The 17,111-nt window shown below is 53.9% G+C and overlaps 1 protein-coding gene across 7 annotated transcripts in view; it reads right to left on the minus strand.

Annotated features, from left to right (window-relative positions):
• UBN1 (ubinuclein 1) overlaps positions 1 to 14,805 on the minus strand; it is a 35,588-nt gene extending 20,783 nt beyond the window's left edge. For all 7 annotated transcript variants that reach the window (XR_010348236.1, XR_010348237.1, XM_064390745.1 and 4 more), the window contains exons 1-11: positions 14,720 to 14,805; positions 13,878 to 14,290; positions 12,206 to 12,292; positions 11,244 to 11,339; positions 10,574 to 10,708; positions 10,032 to 10,135; positions 8,512 to 8,941; positions 3,605 to 3,675; positions 1,555 to 1,684; positions 910 to 1,028; positions 329 to 451 (exon numbers count right to left, since the gene is read on the minus strand). Coding sequence is in view for 5 of the 7 variants with exons in the window: in XM_064390745.1 (XP_064246815.1) it covers positions 329 to 451; positions 910 to 1,028; positions 1,555 to 1,684; positions 3,605 to 3,675; positions 8,512 to 8,941; positions 10,032 to 10,135; positions 10,574 to 10,708; positions 11,244 to 11,339; positions 12,206 to 12,292; positions 13,878 to 14,117 (1,535 nt within the window). In the remaining 2 variants the exon portion in view is untranslated. The remainder of the gene's footprint in view (positions 1 to 328; positions 452 to 909; positions 1,029 to 1,554; positions 1,685 to 3,604; positions 3,676 to 8,511; positions 8,942 to 10,031; positions 10,136 to 10,573; positions 10,709 to 11,243; positions 11,340 to 12,205; positions 12,293 to 13,877; positions 14,291 to 14,719) is intronic.
• Positions 14,806 to 17,111: the final 2,306 nt, after the last annotated feature.

The raw sequence follows: 17,111 nt of genomic DNA on the forward strand, positions 1-17,111 counted from the left end.
TCAAGAGTCTGGGCTGCAGGATGTCAGCAGTTCAGCTGAATCCCTTCTGTTCCCAAAGATCTGACTCTCTCTTTTGGACTCTGCACAGAAGCTTCTCAGCACTTCTCTCAGGGTTAGCCTGGGCCTGAAATCAGCTTCAGGGTGAGATGCAATAAATGCAGCAATGGCTTCCACAAACACCACCATGTGCCACGAGCCTCCGAGCTGACTGTTCCTACAGGTAATCAGCACTGCTTTGTGAACAAAACACAGACACCAAAATGCTTCACTGCCAACTGCAAAGAGTAAGCCAGGTCATGAGTTTGCTTAATATCTGAGTTATTCAAACCTGATTTCATCATTCCACTGGAATTTCTTCCGCGGGCCTGCGACGCGCTTCCCTCCCTTTTCTTCATCCTCATCATCATCAGAACAAACTCGCTGTTCTTTGTCTTTTTCCTCTTCCAGCATCCTAAAATGAGACAGAAAATGTGGAAGTGATTGTCCTGCAGGTTCCAGGTGAGGATTAAGTATCTCTGAACAGCATGGGACAGAGGTCTCAGTATCAGCAATCTCTGGCTAAGGGTGCAAGCTGAGCTATGGGCTGAAGGTTAAGAAATCTCCCAATATTTTGAAATAGAGATGATGGGACTAATCCACCCTGACTGTTCCCAGGCTGCCATGTTCCTAAGGACACACCTGCACATGCAAAATCCTTCAGCCAAGCTCTGGTCCCATCAGTGCTGCTGAAGCTGGCATGGCCACAGACAGCACAAAGAACACACAGCTGAATCAGGCCAACCAATGGCCATCACCAAATGTAACCCACGGAACAAAAAGAGGTGGCAAACTTTGGGAGAGCAGCCTCCAGGCCACAGGGAGCCTGCTGCCTAAAGCTACAGATGGGGAATGAGCAAACAAGGAGCTTACTTGGCAAACTTGGCCTGAGTATGGGCCTGGCATTCCTCCTGGTACTTGGCCACCTGCTCTGGCATGGCCCTTCCAATGGCTTCCTTCAGCTTCTGCAGAGGCTCCTTCAGGCGCCCCCCCTGCAGCGAGCACAGAACTGTCAGCACAGCAGCCAGGGCTGGGTGACCACTTACACAGACTCCATGTATTTACAGAAGGCTGATCAATAATCTTTAAGAAACCTATACTTTGATACCTTAGTTCACTACAGGTGGAAATGATAGTTATTTAATTAAAAGACCATCACCATTAGTTAATTAAGAAGCCACCCTTTGGTAAACAAATCCCCATAACACATGTTCACAATACCAGGTGCAGCAAGTTAAGATAAGAATTGTTTCTCATTCTTTTCTCTGACCATCTCACAGCCTTTTCCCAAAATGATGCCAGGGAAATTTTGTCTGTTTCTCTCTGTGGCCAGAGAGCTGCTACCACACAAAACACCCCAAAATGTTCCCATGGCTGGGACACCAAAATCCAGCCAGCTCCAACCCCCACCCCAGCCACCGTGCCATGGAGGACACAGCAGTTTGGGGACAACAGCAACAGCCACGCTGTGCCCAGCAGGGCTAGCACCCCCAGGCCTGTGCTGGCCACCTGCCTCACCTGCTCGTAGAGGTAGAGCCTGCGGGCTCTCTTCAGCAGGGTGTCCTTGCTGCAGGGGAAGAAGGCAGCCAGGTGGGCGTAGACCCCCGAGCGCACCTGGCTGCTGAGCTCCCGCGTCTGCAGCTCGATGCTGGGGACAAACACAGCGTCAGCAGGACTGCAGCCACCCCTGAGCCACCAGGGCACCAGGCAGGGACAGAGGCACAGGGGACAAGGTAAACCGTGTGAAGGTTCTTTGGATTCTAGAATGAACAGATTTGATCCCAAGCTGTGCTTTGAATCTGCTCTGGGAGTAGCTGGAGAAGGAGCAGATGGAGGTCAGCAGTCTCGTCTGCTCTCCCTGGCAGCTGCATGCAGGAGGGTCAGGCCATGAAATGGGAAGTGCACAGGGGTTATGTCAGGTGCTGTAGCAGTGGAATTCAGGACAACACAAAATCAAACTTTATCCCTTGGGTTTCAAATTCCAAGTGAGCAGATGAGAGAGATCAGCATGTGCCAAATCCATCTACACAATTAAACAGGAATTAGGAGCCTGGCTTTTTAAGCCACTTTTTGGTGTCAAAAAGTGTAGAAAATGCCAAGTGATTCATCATCACCATCATCAAAGTCACAGAATGCTTTGAATTGGAAGGGATCTTAAAGCCATGGCAGGGACACCTCCCACTGTCCCAGGCTGCTCCAAGCCCTGCCCAGCCTGGCCTTGGGCACTGCCAGGGATCCAGGGACAGCCACAGCTGCTCTGGGCACCCTGTGCCAGGGCCTGCCCACCCTCACAGGGAACAATTCCTAATTCCCAATATCCCATCCAGCCCTGCCCTCTGGCAGTGGGAGCCATTCCCTGTGTCCTGTCCCTCCATGCCTTGTCCCCAGTCCCTCTGCAGCTCTCCTGGAGCCCCTTTAGGCCCTGGCAGGGGCTCTGAGGTGTCCCTGGAGCCTTCTCCTCTGCAGGTGAGCACCCCCAGCTCTGCCAGCCTGGCTCCAGAGCAGAGGGGCTCCCCTGGACTCTCTCCAGCAGCTCCAGGTCCTGCTGCTGTTGGCCCCAGGGCTGGGGCAGCTCTGCAGGTGGGGCCTCACCTGAGGGGGCAGAGGGGCAGAATCCCCCCCTTCCCTGCTGGCCACACTGGGGGAGTTCCAGCCCAGCCCAGGGGGGTTCTGGGTGCACAGAGGGGGGAGCATGTCCAGTCTCTCACCCAGCAACAGCCCAAGTCCTTTTCCCAGGGCTGCTCACAGCGAGTTCTTCTCCCAGTCTATATTCTTGTCTGAGGTTGCCCTGATCCAAATTGAACAGCAAAATTGTCTGAATCTGTCTAAACCTCCTCTGAATGAGGCTAAAGTGATCAGTTTGACACCAGACAAGGACTGTTTGTGCAGCCAGCACTGGAATGCTGGAAGGTGGTAATCAGCCCTGAAAATAAGAGGGAAAGAGTCCCAAACTCCCCTTGGCAGCTCCCTGCAAGTGCCTGGATAAACCTTAATGAAATTAAAGCCTGGGTGTCAGTATTATTGCACTGATCACAAAACCCTGTGCATTCATCAGCCCTCTCCAGGCTCTGGCAGAAGAATGAAGCCATTATCTGCAGCTGCCTGAGCAACACTGGCACTCTGTAATTTGGGGCCTCAAAGCACAGAGCAGGAATGGAATTCCTCCAGTTTTCCCAGAGAACCAGTTGAACACAGCAGCCTTATCCCAGTCATAAACAATTCTACATAGCATGTAAATTAAGTAGCAAAAACATACCTGACATCTCTCACAGGGAGAGATTTACTGGTCTTGCATCAAGCTAAACTCACAGGTCAAGTGACCAAATTTAGGTACATAAATATCAGGCAGCATCTTGAGAACAGGAGGCCTGGATACATTCCCTCCAACACTCTCCTAACTCATCATATTTCAACTGAAAGCCATTTATAGGAGACTTTGATTTTATTCTGGGCATGTTCTGCCTGGAAGACCTGTACAAGGAGAACCCCACAATTCCTGCTGAGCCTGCTCCTGAATTTACCAAAATGCTCTGCCTAATGCTCTCCTTTCTCTGCTGGCAGCACTTACTCCAGTATGATGTTGTTGATGTCCTGAGTGAAGAATCTCTGCCTTCCTTCTCCCTCAGTAGCTCTGGCAGCCTGGAAGTCAGGAAATAACACAAATCATCAGCACTTCACAGCTGGCACAAGCAACCAGGTGTCTCCAAAAGCACCACAGAACTACTGCAAAACAAGGCACAGTTTTATTACATAAACTCTGTCACAGCAGAAGTGTGAACTCCCCAGCTCAAGTCCAACCCTGCCTGACCTGGTAACACCTGGGGACCTTCCCAGCCTGGATTCTCCTCTCCAGATGCACTGGAGTTACCACTCTGGATGAAGAGTCCTCTCTTTCCTGGGACAAAGGAGGTGGCTTGGTGACTTCTTTGGCAAATTTGCCATGGGGACAAGAACATGGTTTTAACTTCTCAGTATATTGAGGGATATGAGCACAGAGCTTGTCCCTGGACCAGCAAAGCTCATCCTAATCACATCTAAGGAAAGTTGAGCAGACTTATCACCAAGTTTTCTAGATCCATCTGGAAACTAAGCCAAGACACCAACAGAGAAGAGTCACAGCCACAGGGGATGTGTTACTCCCAGTCAACACCATGGAAAGAAAAAAAGTCCAGCTCAGGAAGCTTCCAGAGCTATGAGTGCAGCTCACAAAGTGCTGCCCAAAAACATCACACCCATGAAAAATATGTCCAGCAGGAAAATAATTCCAAGAGATGAATGAGATAGTAGCAAATTGCCAAGAGCTTTCAGTTTTTTTCTGAGTGGGGATATAAACAAAACTGGGATTTGGCACAAGGCACCACTATGAGTAAATGATTCTTTGCATGGGGAAGCAGACCAGGAGAGGATTTTGAAATCCCATGATTTACCACTCCAAACTTGAGGCAGGCAAGCAATTCATTTATGCCCAGAGGGTGAACATTCCTCCCTGCCAGCAGCAGGTGATGTCAAAGGAGAAGGCTCAATGCTAAGGAGAATCCTCTACAGGAAAATTACTTAGGAAGGAGAGGGTTAAAGTCAAAGCAGTTCAAGTAGAAGAGGAAATGCCTGGAGGCTCCATTTAATTCAGAAGATGCTCCCACCTCTGGGATGAAGAGACCTGGCTCTCAGGCAGAGGTGCAGCATCTCTTCATTGCCACCTGAGCTCTTGTCCCACAGCCCTAACTGACCCACAGGCTTCAGTTTCTCTCTTTTCTTAACATCCACAATCCAGAAACAAGAGACACAGCAGCAGGAAAATATAAGCAGGAAAATCACTGGGGACTCTGCTATTAAACTGTTTCACAACACCATAACAATTAACCTGATATCATGGAACTTCCAAGATATTCTCCTTTAACTCAGAGTCACAAACAGCTGTTTTGGTGCTTTCTGAAACAGAAACATCCACCAAGAGCCCATTATTTTTATCAGCTGTGGCAATACTTGCTTCAGTTCCTTCTCCCCTCCCATCTGCTCACCCCCATGCACAACTCAGCAGGACAGTTCTCTGAGAGCAGCTTATCTTCAGTAACAGGAGGTACTCAGCATCTCTCACTTCAGTAAGAGGTGCTCTAAACTGAAGTGCCCCAGGAGGCAGAACCACCACAGAGCTCCAAGGGCATGTTTATGACTTAAAATCAATGTTTAAAACCACACCAGCAGCAGGCACAAAACCTCCCAGCACTTGTTGACAGGCTGATGGTGACAGCCCTCACACCACAAGGCTGAAAGCACACTTTGACATGCCAGGAAGGGATCCCTGATCAGCACCCAATATTTGCCTTCTCCAAAACACACTGGAGCTTCCCCAAGCACACCATATGATGGAGAAGATGGGGGAGTCCCCAGGAGCCCAGCTGCAGGAGCAGCTGCTGGTGAAAAGACAGAAGATCAACCTTCTAGACATTAATATATTTCACTCACTTGTTGGAACCCTGGCTGCTGAGAATTTCAGACTTTCTGTGCTGCCAGGCACTGACCCCCCAGAGAACACTGCACTGACCTGAGGCTGTGGAGAAGGCTTCCAAAATGGAATGACAGAACTGGGACTGTGGGTGTGGAGTTTGATAGAAGTGTGTGTTATCACAGGGTGGGAAACTCAGAGTTAAGGTTTTAGACTATAGTAAAATATAAAAGGCAAGATGGAGGTTTTAGGGCAGAGGCTGGTCCTTCTTCTTCACCTTCTTCTCCTTGGGTTTGGGTGGTTTTGTGTAATTGGATAAAAAGTCCACATTGTGGCCATGGGTGGCTGCTTATTGGGTTAAAAGTAAAAATAATTCAGGTGTCATTTCTTAGTTAGACAGTTTATCCTTAAAAGGCCTTGTGGAGAGAGATACATAGCCATTTTCTACCTTGTTAGAGCAAAGTACTGCAGAACCCAGGGTTTGTGGGACTGTGCCATAGATAAGAACTAATAAACACCTGAGTCTGAACAAGAAATACCATCTAATGTTTTAATCCTGACCTTGGCAGAAAACAAGCAAAGAATCCATTACTCCCTAAATGGGACCCCAACAAGCAGATGTTAAAAATGGCTGAAAGAGTCAAATTGCCAAATTGGTGCAGCTCCAGTGGTACCCAAGCTTCAGCAAGGGATCTGCCTGTGACATGGAAATGGTTCTAGCAGATCCTCAAGCCCCATCTACAGGGCTTTCCAGGCCTTCTCCCAGTGCAGAACTGTGGCAATGCTCTCCAGCTGCACCCTCTGATTTTACACACACAACACTGTGCACCCCTTCAGTGTCCTGACCAGCACAGCACTTTAAAAATATTATGGTGGCATTTGTCCTTGTCATGGTTTAAGCCCAGGCTGCAACTCAGCCCCACACAGCTGCTGCTCCCTCACCCAGGTGGGATGGGGCAGGAAATCACAAGGGTAAAAGAGAAAACCATGGGCTGAGGCAAGGCTGTGTAACAGGGAAAGCAAAAGCCATACAAGCAAAGCAAACAAGGAATTCATTCCCCATTTCCCATGGACAGGCAGGTGTTGAACCATCCCCAGGACAGCAGGGCTCCATCTCATGTATCATGTGGGAAAACAAATGCCATCACTCCAAGCATCCCCCTCTTCCTTCTCCCCCCAGGTTCATATGCTGAGCGTGACCCCCTGGGCTGGGATATCCCTGTTGGGATCAGCTGTCCTGGCTGTCCCCTCCCAGCTCCTCCTGCCCCCCAGGCCCCTCGCTGGCACTGTGGGGTGGGAGCAGCAAAGGCCTGGGCACTGGCTGAGCACTCCCTGCTCAATAACAAAACATCCCTGGGCCATCAGCTCTCTTTACAGCACAATTCAAATCTGCCCCAAAACAGCCACTGTGCAGAAAATGACCTCTGTCCCAGCCCAAACCAGCCCCCTAGGCTCAGTAATCCACATTTCAGCTCATTCATGTCAAACTGACTTTGGAAATTCCTGCTTGCATCAGGACCATATTTTTCCAAGAAGGGTAAAGAAGGAATCCTGGTCAGGTGTGATCTCAAGTTTACATTCAGTACCTGACAAGGTCCAGCACTTGGACATCACTTGACATCTGGGCCTTCAAGAAAATCACTTATAGGAAACTGAGTGACACAAAGATGTGATCCCAGGGGATCTGAGGAACTCCCCCACTGGAATGTGCTCTGTCCCTGGGTGCTGCCACACACAGCCAGCAGAGCTCCTGTCACACATTCCCAGCAGAGCTGTGCCACTCCTGTCACACACAGCCCCCTGTCACACACACACCCCCCTGTCACACACACACCCTCCCAGCAGAACTGTGCCATTCCTGTCACACACAGCCCCGTCACACACACACACACCCCTGTCACACACAGCCAGCAGAGCTGTGCCACTCCTGTCACACACAGCCCCCTGTCACACACACACAGCCCCCTGTCACACACACACCCCCCTGTCACACACACACCCTCCCAGCAGAACTGTGCCATTCCTGTCACACACAGCCCCGTCACACACACACACACCCCTGTCACACACAGCCAGCAGAGCTGTGCCACTCCTGTCACACACAGCCCCCTGTCACACACACACCCCCCTGTCACACACACACCCTCCCAGCAGAACTGTGCCATTCCTGTCACACACAGCCCCTGTCACACACACACACAGACCCCTGTCACACACACACACAGACCCCTGTCACACACACACCCCTGCCACACACACACACCCCTGTCACACACACACAGACCCCATCACACACACACACACACAGACCCCTGTCACACACACACACAGCCCCCTGTCACACACACACACAGCCCCCTGTCACACACACACACAGACCCCTGTCACACACACACACACACACCCCTGTCACACACACACAGACCCCATCACACACACACACACACAGACCCCTGTCACACACACACACACACAGACCCCTGTCACACACACACACACACAGACCCCTGTCACACACACCCACCCCTGTCACACACACACAGACCCCGTCACACACACACACAGACCCCTGTCACACACACCCACCCCTGTCACACACACACAGACCCCGTCACACACACAGCCCCCTGTCACACACACACACACAGACCCCTGTCACACACACACACACAGACCCCTGTCACACACACACACAGCCCCCTGTCACACACACACACACAGACCCCTGTCACACACACACACACAGCCCCCTGTCACACACACACACACAGACCCCTGTCACACACACACACACAGACCCCTGTCACACACACACAGACCCCGTCACACACACAGCCCCCTGTCACACACACACACACAGACCCCTGTCACACACACACACACACCCCTGTCACACACACACACACACACACCCCTGTCACACACACACACACACACCCCTGTCACACACACACACACACACCCCTGTCACACACACCCTCCCAGCAGAGCTGGGCCCCCTGCCAGCCCCACTGCCCCAGGAGCTGCTGTACCTGAGCCAGTTCCTTGATCCTCTTCTCCAGGGGGGCTGGCAGCCCTTCTGGGAGGGATGGTGGCTGCTTGAACTCCTGCTCCAAGGCAGGGTCGCTGCCATCCTCCACCTCGGGGAAGGGGCTGCCCTCGGGGGACTCGCTGAGGAGCCGCTCCAGGTCCAGCTCGCTCAAGGAGTCCATGGCTGAGGCTGCCTGCAGCAGGTCACTGTCACTGGCGTGGCCAAAGAGGGACAGCAGGGGGTCAGCCATGGCCTCTGCCTCCCGTGGGGCTGCGGGGTCTGCTGGCGAAGGAGTCACCACTTTCTGCTCTTCATCTTTTTTCTTCTGAGCATCCTTCTCCTTCTGGAACTTCTTCAGCATCTCCTTGACACTGAGAGCTCCAGAGTATTTCTTCTTCTTCTTCTCCTTACTTGCATTTAATGCTGTGAAGCTGCAAACAAAGCGTAGAGGGGGAAAGGGAACTGAATACAAGATCAAGGAGCAGAGAGGGGCCCTTCTCCCCCAGTTCACTTCAGGCACAATTCCCTGGAAAGTCTTAGCTCCTTAACCAATTACAGCAGAAAAGGTATTTTACAGCTTCTAAAAGTCTCAGGGTTCTGGCTGCTCATCTCAGCTCAGAGAAGGCTGTCCTGACTCACTGCAGAGAGGTGCTAAGGCTTAAACCACCTCCACAGAGCTCTGCTTTCATTTAGCTACATGAAATTATTGTTATTCCAGCAAGGAAGGTTGGGAAATGCACAATTAGTACAGAGGAATTGAGGCAGGACAGGTTAGTGTGAAGCTTTCTGCTGTGTTAAAACCAGGGAGCAAATTCCTTTCCTTGCTCACTTTGAAGGAATCACACACTGATGATACCATCAGACACATGGGCTGCTGCTGCCCAAAAGCAGATCCATGCAGGAAAAAATAAATTACAAAGTTAAAGGAAGAGGGAAAAAACTTTGCAGGAAAATACAGGAAATTAATGAAAAGCAACAGATATAGATACTGAAAGTGACAGGCCAGGCAGACCAAAGCCAGGACAGAGCTACAGCACAAGATGACTCAGGACAAAAAGAAAAAGCAGTCCATTTTACAGCCCAAAAGCCATAAAAGAGCTGAGCACTCATCCAAGAAATACTTTGGGCAGGAGTACAAAGGACTGCCCCGAGAGAGCAGTGACAGCCTGCCTTGTAACCTCTCCCTCCCTGCCAGCCCCACACTCCACAGCCCCAAGCCCTCCCCACCTGCCTTTCCTCCCACAGTTGCTATCTCTCTCCTCTCCACATCTGTTCCCATTGTCAGTGCCTAAACAGAGCTCCAAAACCACCACTCCTGCAGCCAGCTGTGGCCCTCTTTGCTCACACAGTGCTGCTGTGGAGCTGTGCTCCTTTCCTGATCATCCCTTGCCTTTCTTTCCCACTTGGGAAACAACAGGGGTTTGGAAAATGTGCTGGTGTTTGCAACAGCCTCCTACTGCAGCCCCCTGGAACCCTGACACAAGGTGCTGAGCAGCAAGAATTCCCTCGTCCCCTGCTTACCCAGCTTTTGGAAACTTGGACTTCTTTGATTTCTTCTCCTTGTCATAAGAATCATCCTTCTTCTTCTTCTTTATTTTTTCACCCCCATCTTTCAACTTCCGCTTCTGCAGAGGGTTAAAAACAAGTCACAATCAAAGAGTTTCCCACAACATTACCAGCACTCCCAGAGCCACTTTGGGTCCTCTCCCAGGCATGTGAAAACACAGGACTCATTAACCCAACCCCCTACATCCCTCACCATGGCTCTGGCACGTGTTGCCTTCAGCATTTGACAGCATCCCCATAATGCTGTGACTTCCAGGGTGACAGAGAGCTGCTGCCACCTCTGCTCTGGGAACCAGGTAACCCCAGCAGAGTCTTATCCATGCCCAACATGCTTCATTTTACCAAGAAATTTTAGGATACAATGGCATTTCAAGTGCCTATCCCTATTCTGTCCTCACCAAGACACAAATCTTTCCCACTCTGGATGTTAACACACTCTCATGCAGCAAGCTCTGAGCTGTAACAGAGGGAATAACTGAGAAAGGTGCATTCCTGACCTTGGGACACTTCTTCTTCTTCTCTTTGACATAGTCATCCTCAGACTCAGAGGCCTGCCGGAACTGCAGCGTTCCTGAGTTGATGTAAAACCCTCCATACTTGGTAGTGAGAGAGGCAGGAACCAGCTCATCGTACTGGAAACAACAGAGAACATTCATTGGCACTGGGACCTTGGTTACTTCATTCCACAGCTCAGCTGCTTGGAAGATGCAGTGGGATTCATGGAATCACAAAACATGCTGAGTTGGAAGGGACCCATCAGATCGAGTCCAGCTCCTGGCCCTGCACAGACACCCCACCAATCCCAACTGTGCACCCCTGAGAGCCTTGTCCAAATGCTCTGGAGCTCACACAGGCTTGGTGCTGTGGCTGCTTCCCTGAGAAAGCTGTTCCAGCACCTGACCATACCCTGGGAGAACAACCTTTTCCTGATATCCCACTTAAAGCTCCCTGACTCAGCTCCAGCCACTTCCCCAAGTCCTGTCCCTGGTCAGGGGTCTGAGGAGGTTGTGCTCCCCCAGGAGCACACTGGAATGCCTACCAGCATCTCCTGCCACACAGCTGCCCCAGGAGCTCTCACTCCCTGGCCCTGGCAGCCTCATGGCTCACTCCCAGAGCAGGGTCACTCCCAGGCAGCCACCTTCAGCCACTGACAGCCCCAGCACTCACAGCTTCCGAGTTGTCGATGAAGGAGTCGGACTCATCATAGCCATACCCCATATCAATCAAATCCTGAATCCGGTCCTTCCTGCGCCTCTTGCCACCCTGAACAAGGAAACATGGACACTGTGATCACTTTTCTTTCCCAGCACCACAGAGATACCCTGACACAGGACAGCAACCCTGGCTCCAGGACAGAAAAGCTGCAGCAGAACCAAACCAGGGCTGGCTCCCGTCACACTGCGCTCCCAGGGTGTGGTAAATCCAGGTTTAAGCCTTGTGATACAGAAACAAAACAGTGCAGCCAAATGAAAGTCTGCCAGCCAGGCTCCACGCTGAACTGGGTCTGCATCCCTTCAACATTCCTGCCAGGGCTCTCTTCCCTAAGTGCTGCAGCAGGTACAGACTCAGTGCTACAGACAGCAAACACACACAGTGTGTCAAGGTGACCAAACCTGTGTCACAAAACAACACCAAACTTGCTACCCCAATGTGCCAAAGGGTATAAAAACCACAGTGTGGTTTTACTGCCAACCACAGAAATAACGCAAAAGGAAGAACAGAAAGGAGCAGGTAGGAGAGATCCATGCAGCAGTGTCCTGAGGGCAGTGGGCTCATCACAGCCCCATGCTCAGAAACCTGGAACATTCCATCCTGCCACAGCAACGAGGCCTAGGAATTCATTTTTGCTTAAGGAAAACTCAATTTTATCAGTCACAGTAAGTGATTTGCTGCTCACTTTAGTTCCTGTAATTTGCTTTAATCAGATTCATCTGATTTAAGAATGAATCTGAACTATTTTTGCAGCCTTGAGACAGAAAAAGAACATAAAAACCAGCACATGGCAGCCAGGATAAAGGACTGGGGGAGAACAGGAACTTGAGAGCCAGTGAGCATTAAAAGCACTGCCTGAGACCTGAACAGCACTGCCCAGCCCAAAGAATAACAGAATGGAAAGAAGAAGCACTTACATATTTTTCTTCAAACTTCCTAGCAAGAGCCTCCACTTTATGCCTTTCCCTTTCCTCATCATTGAAGGGATCAGCTGGGTCTTTCTTCTGCAGAACAAAAGGGGTAAAACCATGACAGCCAATGCTGCCACACTGCCACCAAAACTGTAGAAATTAAACCCATCCTGACTGGAGCAGCTGGGCAGAAGCTCAGATAAATCAACCTTTAGGACAGAGTGGATCAACACCTTCATCAGTGACACAGACAGTGGGATCAGGGCACTCTCAGCATGTCTGGGGTGCCACCCAGCCAGGTTGACACAGCTGAGGGATGGGAGGCCCTCCAGAGGGACCTGGGCAGGCTGGGGAGCTGGGAGCATGGGAACCTCATAAGGTTCAACCAAGCCAAATGCTGGAGCTGCACCTGGAACCTGCAGGATCAGTCCAGACTGGGAGATGAAGGGATTTAGAGCAGCCCTGGGAGAAGGATTTGGGCTGTTGGTGGGTGACAGCTGGACCTGCCCTGGCTGAGAGCACCCAGAACCCCCCTGGGCTGGGCTGAGCCCCAGTGTGGGCAGCAGGAGGGGGGATTCTGCCCCTCTGCCCCCTCAGGTGAGACCCCCACCTGCAGAGCTGCCCCAGCCCTGGGGCCAACAGGACCTGGAGCTGCTGGAGAGAGTCCAGGGGAGCCCTGGAGATGCCCCCAGGGCTGGAGCCCCTCTGCTCTGGAGCCAGGCTGGCAGAGCTGGGGGTGCTCACCTGCAGAGGAGAAGGCTCCAGGGACACCTCAGAGCCCCTGCCAGGGCCTAAAGGGGCTCCAGGAGAGCTGCAGAGGGACTGGGGACAAGGCATGGAGGGACAGGACACAGGGAATGGCTCCCACTGCCAGAGGGCAGGGCTGGATGGGATATTGGGAAGGGATTGTTCCCTGGGAGGGTGGGCAGGCCCTGGCACAGGGTGCCCAGAGCAGCTGTGGCTGCCCCTGGATCCCTGGCAGTGCCCAAGGCCAGGTTGGGCAGGGCTTGGAGCAGCCTGGGACACTGGAAGGTGTCCCTGCCATGGCAGGGATGGCACTGGATGAGCTTTAAGGCCCTTTCCAAGCCAAACTATGCTGGGATTCTGAGAGTATCCCTGTGGTTTGGTTGCTCTTCCAGCTAGTTTTGTACCTGCCTCTGCTTCTCACAACCCTCAAAAAACCCCCCAAAATTAAGTGGCACACAGCATCAACTGACTGCTAACAGTCCTGAAGGCAAACAGTAAAAGGAACAGAATCCAGTAAGTTTCTTGTCATAGACAAACACTCCCAACTCAAACTTTAGATGCTACAGGAGTTTTCATTCCTGTCTCCTTTGGTGCTCTTTGGAAAACAGCTCCTTGTCACTGCTGGCTGCCCAGCTACCAAAACTCACTTTAGATCCAGCCATTCCAAACTGAACGAGCATCACATCCCACAGCTGCCACCAGCACACCACCTCCCAACACCACATTCCAGCCAGGCCAAAGGAGTGCCACAGCACGGCCTGACAACAAGCAGCCCAGCCTGTGGGTCAGTTCTCCTGCCTGCAGGATGTCCACACACCTTCCTCCCACCTCACAGCAAAGGCAGACCCAGCTCTCACAACAGTGATGCTGAGACAGCCCTTGAGACCCTCAGCTACAGCACAGATCCCCACAGGCCCCCAGGGACACTCACCTTGTCACCTGAAGAACTCCCTTTTACTTTCCCCCGAAAGCTCTTGAGGAGATCAGGGTAGAAGAACTCGGGGCAGCGTTTGTGGTCGGGCTCGAAGAGGGTCAGGGTGATGCGCACGGCCGTGGCCGCGGGCTCCGCCTCCGGGGGCTGCTCTGCCTCGTCCTTCCGAGACCTCTTCAGGAAGCTGCTGCTCAGGGGCCCGTGCAGCGTGGTGAACGAGACCCTGTGCGGCTCTGTCATGGCTATGGCCGAGCCTCACCAGGCCTCACGGCATCGTTCCCATCGCGTTCGGAGAGCTCTGTGGGGCTGCACTGCTGATTTCACCACGGTAACTGCGGTGCCGGCAGCACAACAAGCGCTTTGCTTTGGGAGTTTTCCCGGGAAGCGACAAAGGGCCGTGCTGCGGGGGCTTGCTGAAATCGTTAGAGAAAAAGGAGAGAAAGAGAGAAGTCAGTCCTTGTACCAGTCTTCCCTCCGACACTGGAAGTTCCTCGCTATCCCTCCAGCTCCGCTGCAGCTCCCTCTGCTCACACCACAGCTCTCCGTAAGGGCTGAAGGAAATCCAGCTGCGGGGAAACAAAACGAGCCCGCCAGACTGGCAGTGAACACGGAGCCGGGGCTGCACCTGCCGGGCCGGGGCTGCGCTGCGGCCGCCTGATCCCCCGCTGCACGGAGGCCCGCTCACCGCTCACCGCTGTCTCTGGGACAGCGGCCGCGGCGGGGGCCGAGCCGGGGCCGGGGCTGCGCGGGGCCGTGGAGGCAGCTCGGCCGGAGGGGGGCCCGAGGCCGCGGTGCCGGTGCCGGGTCCGCCCTCTCCCGCCCTCCCTCCCTCCCTCACTCACCGCCGGCGGGAGCAGCCGCCGCTCCGGGCCCGCTCCGGCCCCGCGCCCGCGTCACGTGGGCGGTGCTGCCCTCACGCCGGGCCGCGCGCGCCACGACCAATCAGCGATGGCTCCGGCGGCCACGCCTCGCACTGCGACCAATCAGCGGCCGCCGCTGCGGCCACACCTCGCGGGAAAGGCTCGCGGAGGGCTGCCCCCCCGCCACGTGATCGTGGCGGGCCAATCCCCGGCGCCGGCACCGCCCCGTCCCGGCGGCCCGCGCGCGGGGCGGGAGGGGCGGGAAGATGGCGGCGGCCCCTGAGGGAGCGGCGGGGTGCGCTCCCTGGGACTGTCCGCAGGGGCTGCCCGCGCCCTCCGCTCACCCGGCAGCGTTCGGTGGAGCCTCCAGGAAGTGCATTCGTCCTGCCCCTCATGTCCCTTAAGCAGGCTCAGGTTTCTTCCATAGAATGAAATGCAAAGCGGGGAATGTGTGTAACGATAAGGGCCAGCGGAGTAATGTAATGTATCCGTGTCTGTAATGGCTCGCGGGTGGGGTGCAGCCTGTGCTGGGACACCGTGGCTGCAGAGGACAGAGTGCCGCAGGCCCTGGAGCTGGTCAGGACGGGACACGGTGCGTCCGGCCCGGGGCTGATTCATCTGGGACTCCCCAGTGTTTTCCGGGGCTTGGGGACTCTGGACAGTCTCTGTTGAGTGGCAGGTGCTAAATGTCCGAGTTCTGAAGCAGACTTAAGGAAGAAGACCCTGCATCCCTGAAGCCTGTCAGTGCCACTTCAGTGTTAAAATCCTGGGGGGTGTTTAGGGAGCTGCTGAAAACCCCTTGAGAGACAAGGCAGGCAGCAGGCACAGCCATGTGGGCTCACAGGGGAAGGTCCTGCTTCATCTGCTTAATTCCCATTTGGGAGGGGCTCAGGCACTGATTCCCCAGGCACAGAACACTGCCAGGGCCCACAGTGGCTCACCTGGCCCCAGCTGCTGGGGCAGGGTCAGCCCAGGGCACAGGGCTGTGCCCAGACAGTTCTGAAACACCTCCAGTAACAAACAAAAGGAAGTTTTTTGTGTTCATTTGGGACTTGTTGGGCTCAGTCCCTGCCCATGGCTCTGGTGCCATTGCTGGGCCTGGAGCAGAGCCTGGGCCTGCTCTGTCCCTCCCTGCACCCAGGGACAGCCAGGGACAGCCAGGGCTGAGGCCCCTCTCAGCTGGGGCTCCTCTCCAGGCTGAGCAGCCCCAGCTCCCTCAGCTTTTCCTCACAAGGATTTGCTCCAGGCCCTTCAGCATCCCCACAGCCCCCCCCCCAGACCTGCTCCAGGGGCTCCACGTCCCTCCTGTCCTGACACAGCATTCCAGGTGAGCCTCACAGGCTGGGCAGAGGGGCAGGATCCCCTCCCTCACACCCCCAGGAGCCCCCGGGCTGGTCAGGAGCAGTCAGCGTCACCCCCTTCTCCACAGAGCAGCAGCCCAGCCCTGCCTGGTGCCTGGGTTGTTCTCCCCTGCTCTGGCCCGTGCTGCATTCCAGAAGGTTCCTCTCTGCCCCTCTCAAGGTCCCTCTGAAGGGCCACACAACCCTCTGAGGCACCAGCCCTCCTGCCAGCCCCGTGTCAGCCCTCTTTGGGAAGGCAGTGGTGGTTTGGGGTTTTAGCAGAGCTTTTGATCCCATCTCCAGCACTCTCTTGGATCAGCTGTCCCTCACACAGCTCCACCCTGTGCATGGGTGAGCAGGCAGTGCCAGGTCAGGCTCAGAGGATTACAGTAAATGGGGTCACATCAGGAGTGGCCCAGTCTTCCCAGAATTTCCAGGGATGTAGGGGAAGGGGCTGGAACATCCAAATATCCCAAAATCCCATCATTTGGGTGGGTGGATATGGCAGCAAAGCTGGGATGAGGCTGGAATGAAAGGACACCCCTCCAAATCCAGGGAAAATGGGGAGAAAATCCCATTATTCCCATGGAAATGGATTTTCCAGGGCAGGGAAAAAGGACAGTCACCAGTGGGGTTACACAGGGCTCTGTCTTGAGGGCTGGTGCTCTTGAATGTTTTTGTAAATGCTCCAAATCCAGGAATTTAACATACATTGAGCAGGTTTGCCAACAACAGTGACCTGGAAGGGGCTGTGGAGCCCCAGAGGGGCTCACAGGGAGCTGGGCCGTCTCAGCCTGTGAGATCCAACAGCAGCACTGCTGCACCTGGGGCAGGGCTGCACAGGCTGGGGATGGGGCTGGAGCAGCCCAGCAGAGCCCTGGGGCTCACAGCAACTTCAGAGCCAGCAGTGGCAGCCAAGAGCTGGCTCTGCCCTGGGTGCAGCGTGGGTGAGGGAGGGGATTGTCCTGCTCTGCACTGGGGCTGGAGCTCTGTGATCCCACTCAAGGGGCTGGGAGCAAAACTGTGGAGAGAAC

The sequence above is a fragment of the Passer domesticus genome, chromosome 15, assembly GCF_036417665.1.
Source record: "Passer domesticus isolate bPasDom1 chromosome 15, bPasDom1.hap1, whole genome shotgun sequence".
Lineage (NCBI taxonomy): Eukaryota > Metazoa > Chordata > Aves > Passeriformes > Passeridae > Passer > Passer domesticus.